This window comes from Pelecanus crispus, chromosome 4, assembly GCF_030463565.1.
Source record: "Pelecanus crispus isolate bPelCri1 chromosome 4, bPelCri1.pri, whole genome shotgun sequence".
Taxonomy (NCBI): Eukaryota; Metazoa; Chordata; class Aves; order Pelecaniformes; family Pelecanidae; genus Pelecanus; species Pelecanus crispus.
The window spans coordinates 36501825-36516255 of NC_134646.1; the positions used below are offsets into that span (position 1 = coordinate 36501825).

The 14431-nt window shown below is 52.4% G+C and overlaps 1 protein-coding gene across 1 annotated transcript in view; it reads left to right on the top strand.

Annotated features, from left to right (window-relative positions):
- The first annotated feature begins 2385 nt into the window (after positions 1–2385).
- The window catches only part of MFHAS1 (multifunctional ROCO family signaling regulator 1), a 29893-nt gene continuing 17847 nt past the window's right edge, over positions 2386–14431 (top strand). The window contains exon 1 of the mRNA XM_009492716.2: positions 2386–5593. Within this exon, the coding sequence (XP_009490991.2) occupies positions 2386–5593 (3208 nt within the window). The remainder of the gene's footprint in view (positions 5594–14431) is intronic.

Here is a 14431-nt window from a genome sequence, read left to right on the forward strand (position 1 = left end):
GTGGGGAGAGTGCCTCTTTCGGCACGCAGAGAACGGCTACTTCCCCAGCCATCTTCAGGAAAAGCAAAGACACAAAAACTGGGTTAGCCCAAATAAAAGATGTACTGACCCAATGCAGGGATGCTCTGAAAATAAATGAGGGCAAGCCTGGAAACTAGCTCTAGATGGGCACAATTTAGCAAGAGGCCATGAAGTAGCTCTGTTTCCCAGGGGGAGGATCTGACACCAGCCAAGCAGGAAGGATAGAATCATAGAATCATAGAATCGTCTAGGTTGGAAAAGACCTTTAAGATCATCCAGTCCAACCATTAACCTACACTACCAAGCCCACCTAAACCAATCAAGGGTAGACTAGACTAAACCATATCCTGAAGTGCCACATCTACCTGTTTTTTGAACACTTCCAGGGATGGTGACTCCACCACCTCCCTGGGCAGCCTGTTCCAATGCTTGACCACCCTTTCCATAAAGAAATTTTTCCTAATTTCTAGCCTAAACCTCCCCTGGCGCAGCTTGAGCCCATTTCCTCTCGTCCTATGGCTAGCTACTTGGGAGAAGAGACCAACACCCACCTCACTACTACCTCCTTTCAGGATGGGAAGAGCTTTATCCCCAGGTTTAGTCCGTCTCAGCAAAGCCTCCCGGATCACTAGTATCCCTGCATACCTGCTCCCCCAGAGCCCTGGAGCCAAACCATGGGCCCAGACCCCGGGACTGCCTCTGCTGGCTTTGGGCAGCTCCTGAGCCCCGCTGGGAGCTGGGTCTTACCTTCACACAGCCATGCTTTCTCCCAGGCCTGTGGGCTTTCCTCCCTGTCCTTTGCATCCTTTGACTTTACCAGCCAACACTGCAATTTTTTCCCTACCCAGGGGTGACCTCATGCTAGAAAGGCATTTAGCAGAAATCTGGTGAAGGTTTGTTAGGACTCAGAGGGCCTGAAGAGATGATTTTGCCCCTGCTTGTCTGTTACTGATGGGAAAGACAGGAACTGAACCTGAGCCTTTGCAATTTGTAGTTTTAGTAATTGGTAAATTTAGTAATTTACTGCAGTGACTATAGCTCCGCACCGGGTCAGTTCTCTCCAAGCGGGAGCATGGTTAGATGCACAGGGCCATTCAAAAGAGAAGGCGTCGTTCTTGTGAGGGCTCTCTGCAACAAAGAAGAGAATAAAGGCTGTGAAACTGGTTGCCCTGTGGCCCACTTTTCATTTCAAATGCTTTTCTTTCTCTTCGTGGCTCTGAAACAATAGCTTACAGCATGCTTTAATGGTAGCTGTTACAACATGAGAAGGTGGAAGTGGCTGTTCGCAGGCCCCCAAAGCACGCTGGAGTATTCGGTGCTGTACAAAGACAGTGACATTTTGGCCACAGTGCGTCACTGGCGTTTGTAAGGGTAAGGTCACGCAACTCGGGAGACCCGAGTGGCCGCAGCCTTCGCCAGCCTGCCTCGCAGCCCCGCTGTAAACCGGCTCCGTTTCCCCCCTGTAGCAGTGGTGCAAATTCCCAGGCATGTTCCTCTGAGCCCTAGGAGCAAAGCTTGGCTGAGGATCCTGAAGAAGGCAGCGTTTAGGATCTGGCCAGATGTATGCAGCAAAGGAAACAAAGCGCGGCAGGAAGGTGGCAGAGTTGCTCTGGCTAACCAGAGGGTCACGGGCTTTCGCACCCCTCCAACTCGGAAACGCACTGATTTGATGGGAAGCACGGTTAATCCCGGTTTCTCGCAGGGCTGGATGCAAAACCAGCCTTTGCCTGGTGCAGAAACGACGCGGAGACCAGCAGTACGACAGCGTGTGCTGTTACTGCGCGGGGGTGAGCTGCGCCCTGCGAGCCGCGGGGCTCGCAGACCTGGCAGCCAGCCCAGGGGCAGGCCGAGCCCCCGGGGCGGTGCCGCTGGCACACACCGGGGCCCCGGGGACGCGCCGGGGGGCTCCCAGCGCCCCGCCGGCGGCCCCCGAGGGGCCGTGGGGAGGCGGCGGGGCCGCTCTCCCGGGCCGCGCCAGACGGCGCAAGGGGCAGGAGCCGCAGGCTGGGAGGCTCAGGCCGGAGGCAGGGGCCCTTCCTCCGCGGGAGGAGCGGCCGGTGCCCGGCGGGCGGGGGTTTCCAGGCCGGCCGGGGCGGGGTGTCCCGGCGCCGGCTGTCCCCGCGGCATGGGCCGGCTGCCCCCGGCGCGGCGCTGGCGGGGCCGGCTGCCCCCGCGGGCGGTGCGGGGCGGGCCGTGCCCGCGTCCCGCCCCCGGCGGGGCGGTGGCAGCGGCGGCGGCGGCGGCGGCGGCTACGTGCGCGGGGCGGTGCGGCCGGCAGTGCCGGCGCGGAGCCCCGAGCCCGCCGCGCCCATGGCGAGCAGCAGCGGCGGCGGCAGGTAGGGCGGGGGGCCCGCTCCCCCGGCCATGGCGCAGACGGAGCCCCCGAAGGCGGTGCGGCTGTGGCGCGACGCCGCCCTGCGCGCACGGAAGCTGCGGGGCGGCCCCGGCGAGCCCGAGCCCGAGCCGGAGCCGGACGCGGGGCCGCCGGGGGGGCCGCCGCCGCCGCCCCCCGCCGCCGCCGCCGCGCCTCGCCGCCCACCCCCGGCGGCGGCGGCGGCGGCGGCCCTGGGGGAGCTGGAGGCGCTGAACCTGAGCGGGCGGGGGCTGGAGGAGCTGCCCGAAGAGGTGGGCGCCGCCCTGAGCGGGCTGCGGGTGCTCAGCCTGCGGCGCAACCGGCTGGGCCGCCTGCCCGCCGCCGCCCTGCGCCACCTGGGCCGCCTGGCCGAGCTCGACCTCAGCCACAACCGGCTGCGGGGCCTGGGGGACGGCGGGGCGCTGGCGGGGCTGCGGGGCCTGCGCAAGCTCAGCCTCAGCCACAACGAGCTGGGCGCCGAGGGCCCGGGCCTGCCCCCCCGCCTCGCCGAGCTGGGCCGCCTCGAGGAGCTCGACCTCAGCTTCAACCGCCTGCGCCGCCTGCCCGAGGGCCTGGGCCGCCTGCGGCACCTCCGCGCCCTCGACGTCGACCACAACCTGCTGCCCTCCTTCCCCGCCCCGCTGCTGGAGCTGGCCGCCCTGGAGGAGCTCGACTGCTCCGGCAACCGCCAGCTCGGGGCCCTGCCCGAGGGCATCGCCGCCCTCCGCCGCCTCAAGATCCTCTGGCTGAGCGGCACCGGGCTGGCGGCCCTGCCCGAGGGCCTCTGCCAGCTGAGCGCCCTCGAGAGCCTCATGCTGGACGGCAACCGGCTGCGGGCCCTGCCCGCTGGCTTCGGCAGCCTGCAGCGGCTCAAGATGCTCAACCTCTCCTCCAATCTGCTGGGGGAGTTCCCCGCTGCCATCTTGGCGTTGCCCAGCCTGGAGGAGCTGTACCTGAGCCGCAACCAGCTCACCCTGCTGCCCCCTCACCTCTGTCAGCTCCGCCAGCTCCGCACCCTCTGGCTGGACAACAACCGCATCCGCTACCTGCCTGACTCCATTGTGCTCCTCCACAGCTTGGAGGAGCTGGTCCTGCAAGGCAACCAGATCGCCATCCTGCCCGAGGGCTTCGGGCAGCTCTCTCGCATCACCTTGTGGAAGATCAAAGACAACCCCCTCATCCAGCCCCCCTACGAGGTGTGCATGAAAGGCATCCCCTACATCGCAGCCTACCAGCAGGAGCTGGCCCACTCCCAGCCTGCCCTCAAACCCCGCCTCAAGTTGGTCCTCATGGGCCTAAAGGATGCGGGAAAGACCCTGCTGAGACGATGTCTCATGGAGGAGGATGGGCAGAGGGAGGACATGGGAAGTCTGGAGGCAGGGAGCGCCCAGCCCAGAGGGTGCCCTGGGCAGCAGCAGGACATTGGGAGAGTGCCAGTTGGGTGCTGCCCCTTCCCGGAGCCTCAGGATGCTTCCTCAGCATGGGTACCTGCCACGCAGCAGCTGGAACGTTTCCCTGTTGAGCGGCAGGACATCCCTTCTCACGTGCCCCCTCACCGAATGAAAGGGGAAATGGCGTGCCCTGCACCATCGCTGACACCGGATGCCTCCCAGGTACCGTCAGGACTGGGACTATTGGGAGGCAGCAAGGGCATTGAGGTGATGGACTGGACAGCGGATGCAGAGAGGGGCCTGACATTCATTGTGTACGAGCTGGCGGGGGACCCAAGCTACGATGTGATCCAGTCTTTCTTCCTCTCTCCCGGAGCCTTGTACGTGCTGGTGGTGAATTTGAGTGCCTACGTACCTCAGCGCTTCTACCCCTCTGTGGGCTATTTCTTGCACTGGCTCGGTTCCAAGGTGCCCCATGCTGTGGTGTGCATGGTGGGAACCCATGCTGACCTCTGTGCGGAGCGGGAGTTGGAAGAGAAGTGCCTGGACATCCATCACCAGATCGCTCAGCAGGAGAAGAGGGATGCTGAGGGACTCCAGAACTTGGTCCAGCAGGTAGATGAGGCTCTGGGACAGGACTTTGACCTGCGCTGCTCCAGCCCGCACGCTGCCTTTTATGGGGTCTCGGACAAGAACTTGCGGCGAAAAAAAGCCCAGTTTCAGTACCTTCTCAACCACCGCCCGCAGATCCTCTCTCCAGTGCTGCCTTTCAGCTGCCGGGACCGTTGCCAGGTACGTCGCCTGCGGGACAAGCTCCTCTCGGTCGCTGAGCACCGGGATATCTTCCCGAACCTGCACCGGGTGTTGCCCAAATCCTGGCAAGTGCTGGAGGAGCTGCACTTCCAGCCACAAGCTCAGCAGCTGTGGCTTAGCTGGTGGGACTCTGCCCGGTTGGGCTTGCAGGCGGGCCTAACAGAGGATCGGCTCCAGAGCGCCCTGTCCTACCTGCACGAGAGTGGGAAGCTGCTCTACTTCGAGGAGCACCTCACCTTGCGGGAGTATGTGTTCCACAACCTGCCACGGCTCATTGACATCCTCAACGTCTTCTGCCAGCGGGATGCCACTGTGCTGCTCCAGAAACTGCTTAGCGACACCCACATTGACGAACTGAGGGCCACTCAGCTCCATCATTACGTGGAGGGCTTCTTGCTGCATGGCCTCCTCCCTGCCCACGTTATCCGTCTCCTTCTTAAGCCCCACATCCAGAGCCGGGAGGATCTGCAGCTCATCCTGGAGCTGCTGGAGAAGATGGGGCTCTGTTACTGTGTCAACAAACCCAAATGCAAGCCCCTAAATGGGGCGGCTGCTTGGTACAAGTTTCCCTGCTACGTAAAAAATGAGGTGCCCCATGCGGAGGCATGGATCAACGGCGCCAATCTGAGCGGACAGTCCTTCGTGGTCGAGCAGCTGCAGATTGAATATAGCTTTCCGTTCATTTTCCCACCCGGCTTGTTCGCACGCTACAGTGTCCAGATTAACAGCCACGTGGTTCAGCGGTCAGATGGCAAATACCAGATCTATGCCTACCGGGGAAAGGTGCCCGTGGTGGTGAGTTACCGGCCTGCTAGGGGAACTCTGCAGCCAGATACTCTGTCTATTGCTAGTCACGCGTCCCTACCAAATATCTGGACAGCTTGGCAAGCTATTACCCCTTTAGTGGAAGAACTGAATGTCCTGCTCCAGGAATGGCCGGGCCTGTACTACACTGTGCACGTCCTCTGTTCAAAGTGCCTTAAAAGAGGGTCACCCAACCCACACACTTTTCCAGGTAAGGCACAGCCCAGCTTGCCTTTCATCTCTTCTGGGGCTTTGCCCCTTCTAGAAAGGAGTCTTACGGTGTTAGTCTTAGCTCTGTCTCTTCCCCCCCCCACCCCCGCTCTAACTCCCTTCCCTGGTGACTTGAGTCATGAGAGAAAATATTAGGGTGGCTCCAAGGAGACAGGCTTAAAATAACCCTATTCTGAGATGAGGGGGTGTTGCATCCCCCTTTGTCCGTGCCTTTTCTCTCTGCTTTTTGGGTTTTGGCCCTGAGTATTGGCGGTGCCATTGTTGAAAAGGCCCTGACCTGTCCTCCTTGTTTTGATTCCTTTGAATGGCGCTGCGTTTTTTTCCTGATTTCCTTTACCCTGCAGCTCCCCCTTCCTTGGGGCTATTTGTAAACACAGATAGAGATGCCTAAAAGACTGCAGGTGTCCCCCGTCCCTCCCTTCAACCCTCCACCCCCAAAACCTGGCCTGTGCTGCAGCCTCTCTGAATGCAGGAAAGCTCCTGCTGGCAGACAATGGGTGTGTTGGTCTCCATAGCTCTGTATAAAAAGCGCTTTCTTGTATCTGAGCCCTGTCTCTAGCAGGAAGCATTCCTCCCTGAAGAGAGAGGGATACTCCATCTTCTTTGTTTAAGTGGCTCACCTAGAAGTGATTCCCAGACTGTGCCTTTTGGAGCTATTCTTGAGAGCAGTTATTTTCCTTCCTCTCTCCCCCTTCATCTAATGAAAAAAGCATAATCTCTCTCCTCTAGAATGTGACTAGTCGTGGTGCTTTTTAAAGCTGTCGCCTCTAAAGTCGTGATTTTTATTGGTGGTGTTTTCCAGCAGCATCTGTTTTACTTCGTGTGTATGCAGGTACTGCCTCCTACCCTGTGTCCTCCCTCCTCCGCTGGGTTTGCTCTGGGGTTTGTGGGGGCCACAGGAAAGGTGTTTTGGTGTGTAAATCTGCATGAAATCAAAACAGACTCTGGACTGTAAGCAGCACTCTAGAAATGTGCATTTTTTACGCACACACACATACACCCATGTTGGAAGTATGTTGGAACATTCTTTACTTACAGGTAGCCTGAAATTGTGGGGGAGCCGGTGTGTGATTTGAGTTAAAGCAAGCAGTGGTGCTGAATTGGTTCATAGGCAAATGTGAATAATAAGGTGCATTTTGGGGGGTTGTTTTGATTTGTGGTGGGGGTTTTTTGGTTTTTTTTTTTTTTCTTTGGACCTTGAGAATACAGGGATGCTGTTTGGTCCTTGGCTAACATCCTGGCTCCGTTGATTGTATCTCCCTCTAACTGTGCTAGTTTATGTAAGAGCCGTTGGACTGGGTGGGGGTGAACCCATGCTGTGCGAGTTGCTGAGTGATATCTGCATGCTGGGTCTTGCTGCTGACACGGTGCTTGGGGCAATATTATCTGCTTTCCAAAAAGGAAAAACCCTGAAAACTAAAGCAAACCACAGAACCCCTAAAAAAAACCCCAAAACCAACCAACAAAAAAAAAAACCCCACCAGAATTAGCCAAGACAGCAAACTGTATGTGCAGGTGTGATGGGTGGCTATTGAAGGTTTAGCTTGTGAATAATTCATGTCTGCAGTCCCATATCTCCTTTTTTTTTTTTTTTTTTTTTTTGATAAATGTTTTGTGGCTGACCCTTCTTTTTCCCCAGCGAGTAGATGATGCTTTAAAAGTGAAATGTGAAGAGGAGCCGGACTGTCTGCAGGCAATTGGCATCATTGCTGACTGGTGATGGTCAGAGCAGGTCAGAAGCATAAAGGGGACACTGAAATTGAAGGGCCTTTTCCTTTGGATTTGGCTGTGCCGTATATGTTTCCTTAGGGGTAGGAAAGGATTGCTTTCACCTGGGAGCCAAGCCGGGTGTGCTGGGAAGGTGAGGTGCGGGTAAGCAGTGCGTTGTTAGGCATGGGAGGAGCAGGGGTTCGTGTGCCAGGCCTCTGAATGCCACCCAGGTGATGCTGCCTTTGGAAAGGGGGTTGCAGCGTTTTCCAAGCTCACTAGGGGAAAAGCCAGGCCTTGCTGCCAGGGGCACAGGGCTTACTTAGGATCCCAAGTGGCCCTGCCCTGGGGCAGGGGGTGACTGTCTTAACATGAATACTATGCAAGTCTGGGGGGGGAATAGCATGTTGAGAAGACAGATGTGTTTCAAAGGCAGGGCTGATCTGTGGAAGTGCTGAAGAGTGATTAAAGGCTGCAATTAATCAAGAAACCTATTTGTCTCCTTGGATGATGCTTAAATCTAGCCCAGCTATGACCTGGATTGTATGAAAAATGTGAACCATCATTTGGCTTGGGGAGGGCTGTATGTCTGCATTTAATCTAAAATATTCTTTGCTGTGTATCTGCTCTATGAATAAAAGACTGTTTAGGAGCCCCTAAATGGCAGTTGTGAAGCTGAAGACTTTTTCCTCCTGATTTTGTTGATCAGGAGGTGTGCATGTTTAAAGCTGTGCGGCCATGCTTGCTTTCGTGCAAGTCAATCGTGGTTGGTGTCATTTTTAACAGGGTGTAGGAAAGAGATGGGTCTAATGTTATGAAAAACTGTAGTGAGGCAGAAGTCTGTTTCTTTCCAAACTCTTCCAGCAGAAATCCCTGGCAATTACAGCACTGCTAATTCTTAAATAGGTCTGTGGTCTCTTTAGGACTGCACTGAAGAACTGCTCTGCAGCCTGTTGACCTTAATAAGGGAAATATTTCTGTGGAGACACTGCCAAATTTGTGCTCAAAAATGGAAGTGCAGTCTGGCTGTGTGTCTGGTTGCGCAATCTGTGTCGTCATTCATGAAACCGATGGTGCATTCTTCGGTCATACAAAATTTTCATTGGAATCCCCTTCGAAGAGGGGACTTGGTTGTTCATGAGTTGAGGATTAATCCTTGCTTTTCTTCTCCTTTCCTCTTGGTCCTGCACATGCACACTATAACTTCCATTGATAATACACACAGAAATTCTCTAAGAACAAGCTACTGTGCATAGAAATGGTTAATAAGAATTGAGATTCTGGATTCAGTCTTCTGAGGGTTTATTGCAAACAAACAGTGAATAAAAGTGATATAAAAATGCCTTAATAGGGTCCTTTTAAGGAAGTTTTCATGTTTGAAACAGTTTTGTAGCTGGGTGGAATAGTAACGGAATTGGCATCTGAACTGGAATCTGTGTGCTTTTAGGCTGCAGTCATCCACTCGGCTGATAAGTGTTGTGTTGAATTTTTTTTTTCTTTTACGTTTGCACTATATATAAACAAAATTCTTAGCCCTGCCAGGCTAGGAAAGGCATATCCCTGCTTGGAGTGACCAATGAGAATGGTTTACCACTCCAAGACCTCAATTGGGTTGTCACAGGCATTGTGAAATGCTGTGATTTTTGTATGTGATGTTCTTTTAGCCCCTAGACTGAAGGGCTTTTAGGTTGTTCATGTCCTATAAGCTATTAAGTGACTTGGGATTGGGGTGGTGGGGGTGTTTTGCCATCTGTCTGATAGTAGACACCTGTACTTTGTTTGGACAAGTGTGACTGGATTTTCCAAGCTTGCCTTCGTGTGCCCCTGCTAACTGCTCTGCTGCTGTCTCCTCTTGCTCTGCGCTAGGCTGGATCTGGGCATCCTGGCTTCTTCCAGGCTGTGGTCTGCACAAGATACCATGATGTCTGATGTGTGATCCTTCTGGTGTTTGGGGTGGCGGGGATTGTGTTTGACCAGTGGTTTTCCTTTATTCCTGCCTGTGAAGTTGCCTGTGTGAACGCAGACATAAGAAAGTCAGGGGCTGTGCCCATTGCAGAAAATGGGCAAAATGCTGTCACAAGCAAGACAAGATGACCTGGGTTTTCACAGATTAAAAATGTGACAACAGACAGAAAGCCATGGACAAAGATACTGTGTATGAGCCTAGCAGCCCTTCTCCAAGAGGATGCTGCAAAGCTATTGGGGACCTTTAAGGGGTGCTGGAGGACTGGCAAGAGGTCTCCTGTGGAGAGGAAGTACACGTCTCCCGCCTGCCTGGCTGCCCCCTTCCTAAGGTACCAGAACAGGGAGGAGATCACGAGCCTCTACACTGCCTGACTCCCACATCGAAGGTGAGCAGAAGCAGGGATTATATGCCAGTCCCCTTCAGGGGTACAGATGGAGATATCGTAGTGTAGTTCCCCTGTGAGGCTCGCTGTCACGGCCAGAGCAGGGCTACTTCTAGGCCACCTTATTCATGTGATTTGAAGTGAACCATGCTCACCTTCCCTGTGTTGGAGTCAAAAGCAAGCATGAACACCCTTGGTGGCTGGGATGGAGTCAGGAGGTGGAGAGGTGGAAGATCCCATGATGTGTCATGCTGTCAAGTCCCATGCCAGGTGGGGAGGGAGCAGGTGGGACTGGTTTGTCAGAAGGGCTCAGAAGTTGCTCCAAAATCTGAGCTGTCTCTCAATGAAAGGCATCTAATTGTTCTTTGTAATTAAATTGTAAGTGTCTGGGGTTTTTTTGCACAGACAATTGCACCTGTTTGTTATAGAGCCTGATGCTAGCATTTGGCAGCCTTTTATTTTCCCCATTTGAGGGTGGAGTCTTTTTTGCCTGACTTCCAAAGCAGATGCTGCAGCTATTTTCAGGCTGTTGTCACACTCTCCCAAAGGTTGTGGCTTCAGCAGAGTACTGTGGTGTAATCAGAGACAGCGGGGTAAGGCTTCAGCACAGAGTGAGCGCTGGCCTCAGGTGATCTGTGTGGGAGAAGAAAGCTGAACAAGGCCCTGTGATTCAGGAGGAGAAGAGAATAGATCAGTTGCTGAACTTGGGGAAGCTAGTGTGATTCTGTAATTCTAGCACTGATGATTTAACTTACCAACAAGAGCCAATTTTTGTGCTGCTGAAGTGACAGCCTTCAGTGGTATGACTTGCTGTACGTAATGGTGTAGAAACACAGGGGATTTTTAGGGATTTCCTTTGTGTTAAGCTGTGTGTTGCATGGTGAGCATTTGAGGTCCTCTTGCTTGGTAGGTGTGGTGGGGCATCCTCTAATTTAAACAACACATTCAGGAAAGAGACAACAAACATTTTGTGATCTCAGAGGAGGCAGAGAAATTGCCAGAGGAGAGTGTGGTGTGCAGCATGGATGGCTGCCATGGGACCATGCCTGGTGGGGTGTAGGTGTGGGAACCAGTACTTGGGGAGAACTGGAGTAGCCAGCATGGAGCTGGGCTCATGCCTGACAATCTAGCTTGAGAGGACACAGGAATGGGAGGGACAAACTCAACTGTGGATGCCAGAAGAGAGGCTGAGGCTTTGAATTGCCCTCTTAAAGCTGTCCTACTGCCTGCAGTGTCTGGTTACCTTTTATTGTGTGCATTGTTATGTGTGTGTTTGGGGGCTTTTTTTTAAGGCTCCTAATATGGAACTTGGTAAAATTACTCGAAATTAGGATGGCAACATGCATATTTAACACTGTGTGAAGGAATCCTTTTCCTTATGCAAAAAGTTCCTACACATTTCTGCTAAAGGAAAGGTTTCCTGGTCCGTACAAGAAAACTCTTCTGGCTTGTTCCTTAATAGCTTGTCTTGCCCTGCCTGTTCTGCATGGGAGTCATCTCTGAGCTTTGGGCCTCTGGACTTTGAGCTGCCATCACTGAACGAGGGAGACACTAGATTTGGTTGAGTGCATCTTTTTGGTTGGGTTAGTGAAGCAAAGCAGAGCTCTTGGCCTTAGCGCATTAATCTTTTTTTGTTTGTTTGTTTGTGTGGGGTTTTTTTATTTTTACAGTTGCTGAAATTTGTCTTTGCAGGACATGACCTGTAAAAGAGATGCTCAGTACCAAATGATTCTTTGTTTCTTTGCGTGAGAACTATTTAAAAGCTACTGACTGGAGCGGGGCGAGACAAAATGTTGATGTAGGTTTTCTCCTCTAGAGTCAGTTGGTTACATGAAGACAGATTTGTGCTCTGCTTCAGCACGCTATGGACACAGATTTCATGAAATGTGCTTTGCTTCCTGCTGTTTGCACACACTTCTGGTGGTGTGGTGCTTCTTTCTGAAAATACTTAAGTGTGAGAAGTTTTCACATATAAGTTTGGTTGAGATCCACATGCATGATATCTGCATGATCCACATGCAGATATATTGCAAGGTCCTACTCCTTTTGCGTCTCAGGAGAGGATGGTGGGAAATAACTAAGAGTGAATCTTTGTTGCCTTTTGGTGATGTTGTGAACATGTTACTTGACATTGGGATAGAGCTTTGAAAAAACAAGTATCAGTTTAAAAGCAAAATATGAATGCATCTGGTAGGTAATTCTCCTGTATGCTGTGGCATCTTGTTGCATTTGCAGTATTAAGCAGATAACTGTGATAGCCTGGCATGCTCGCCAATTAGTGATTTGTTAATAATAGTGCAGGCTAGTTGTTTGGCTCTTGGAAGTAATTTGCCAGGGGAGAAGAGAGAAAATTTATTTGATGAGAAGTTCTGTGTCCGGTTTGAATTCTTGGAAGTCATCAGAGTACAAATTCTTTTTTACCTCCCCACCACCCACCCTAATTAGAGGAGGAATAACCTCTAGAGATGAGTAAAGAGAGCTGTGGTCTGGGGGGTGAATACAAGGTGACCAGTTACTTCCTTTTCTCTCCCTCTCCTTGCCTGTGGTACTTGTGCTTGCTGTACAGATGCAGGCAATTGTGAGAGTACGCAGGCTGGCTGATGCCAAATAAGGTCACCTCTTCTCAGGTGAGCTTGTGGGATGCTAATTTAAGGATGTGCTATTTAAGGGAGCACCTTGTAGGGATGGGGAGTGGGTGCTTAAAGCACTGTGTCAATTACAATAATCAAACTCCTGCTGCTGCAAACAAAATGTGTTGGTGCTCTTGGCTAGCTAAGAACATACGTGGGTCTGAGAAAGCAATGCGGCTGGGTTGTAGGAGTCTCAGCCTGCCCCTTTGGTCTGCTATATGGTGATCTCCTTGCCTATGGCAGGAGAGCTGATGGGATTCTGGTGACCACAGTGTGAAGGAGCTATGTCTCATACAGAGGGTGAGGAAGCCTTGGCATTTTTGGAAGCTGTTGAGTGGATGGAGTTTACAGCCTGTAGTGGCAAGATCACCCTTGTGCATGTGGCCTTTGTTCCAGCTGAGCAGCTGGGAGAGATTTGCCCTCTAGTGTTTTTTTTAGTTGGGAACCAGATGTAAGAAGTGGGGCTGGGGGGTTCAAGACCTGTGAAACAACTGGCTGGTTGGCTTTGGGAGAAACTTCATTTGGGGGTGTTCAGCTGGACCATCTTTGAGAGCTTATGGTTCAGCCCCAGCAGGCTGCTGGAGGCTGAAGTGATATTGTACTTGTGGTATTTTCCTGGCTGAAGTTTGGTCTTGAATGCACTGAGCGGGTTGCCAACGTGGTCAGTGGCAGTGTAGTTTAGGACTGATGCAAGCTTGTAGGCTCCACGGTTAGGAGTGACTTGCCTGTGGCCAGTGGACGGAGGCAGTGATTGGACTGAGCTGTGACTGCTGGAGTGCTTGCGTGCTTAAGTTGGTTGTGGTTTAAAGAGAAACCTTAATTTCAGATTTGGGTTTTGGTTTGGGTTTTTTGGTTTTTTTTTTTCTTTCCCCAGTGGTCATTTTCAAGAGCTCTGTGCTTCTGCCAAAGGTATACTGAGTACACTTACTTACTAGTTTTAGCTGTGGCTAGGTTGGACTCCTGGGGACAGGTGTGAGACTGGCCTAGGACCTACAGACTTCACAAGGTAATGTTAATTTTGAACAGGAAGTTCAGCATGGCAAGCTCTGCATGAACCAGATGACAGCTTTGAGGTGAGCTAGGCTCTTCTGTGGGGAAGTCCATTAGACTTAGCACTTTGTGAGGGTCAGGCTAAACTGAACTGTGGAGGCAAGTAACCTTCAGAGCAAAACAAAGCTGCATCTCAAATCCTGTTCAGACCTGCCCTGTTTTGCCACATGCTGACTCGGAGGCGATGCTTGAATACTCCAGGAAGGACCTGTATTGTTGTTGATCTAGGTTACATTGTGCTGATGAGATGACAGGAGACTTCTGCTGGGCTTTTGTTAGTGGGGTTTCACGAGCTTGGCTAAGTGCATCTCTGTAAGGCCCTTTATGAAAGGATACCAGGATATCTTCCCCTTTACCCGGTTTTAGGGTGATGCTTGCCAAGCATCCAGTTTAGATGAGCATTTTTATTTGTCTTGCATGAAAGGGAACCCCCACCTCCCAGACCTTTCTGGGAGAGGTCCCTACTCCTTCGCCTGGTACCCATCACTTTTCTGTAGAGTTCTCAGGCTCTCCCTGTTATGGCGCAACAGGAAGGAAACAAAGGTACAACAATGGTGGGACAGGATTTGTGGGCCTCATACTGTGACTGATAATAAAGTTAATATTGTAGGTTTTTGTCCTAACAGAATGCAAGGTCACGGCACAGTTTGCTCAAGACTTGTCTCTTGCATGATCTGTACATAGTAATTCTCCAATTTCTGTGTGTTTAATTCCTCTTGGAGCATGTTCTTTGCATTTTTAGCAGGTGTTTTCCTCTCCAGCAATACAGAGTGAGCAGTGGCCTGTGATAAGGGACAGATCCTGCCCTGTAGCAGGGTAGGGTTGTTGATGAGCTTCCAAAAAAAAAACCAAAACAACCCCAAACCAAAAAAAAAACCCCAAAAAACAAAAAACCCCCACCCACACAAAACAAAACCCCCAAAAAAACCCAAAACAAAAAAACCCCAAACCCAACAACAAAAAACAAACAAAACAACTCCAAACCACCAACCACTTGTCCATGGTTTCCACAGCACCAAAATCTGCAGGGTTTGGCTTGAGACAGAGGTGCTTGACCTAACTTGCTTCCCACATATCTAGCTG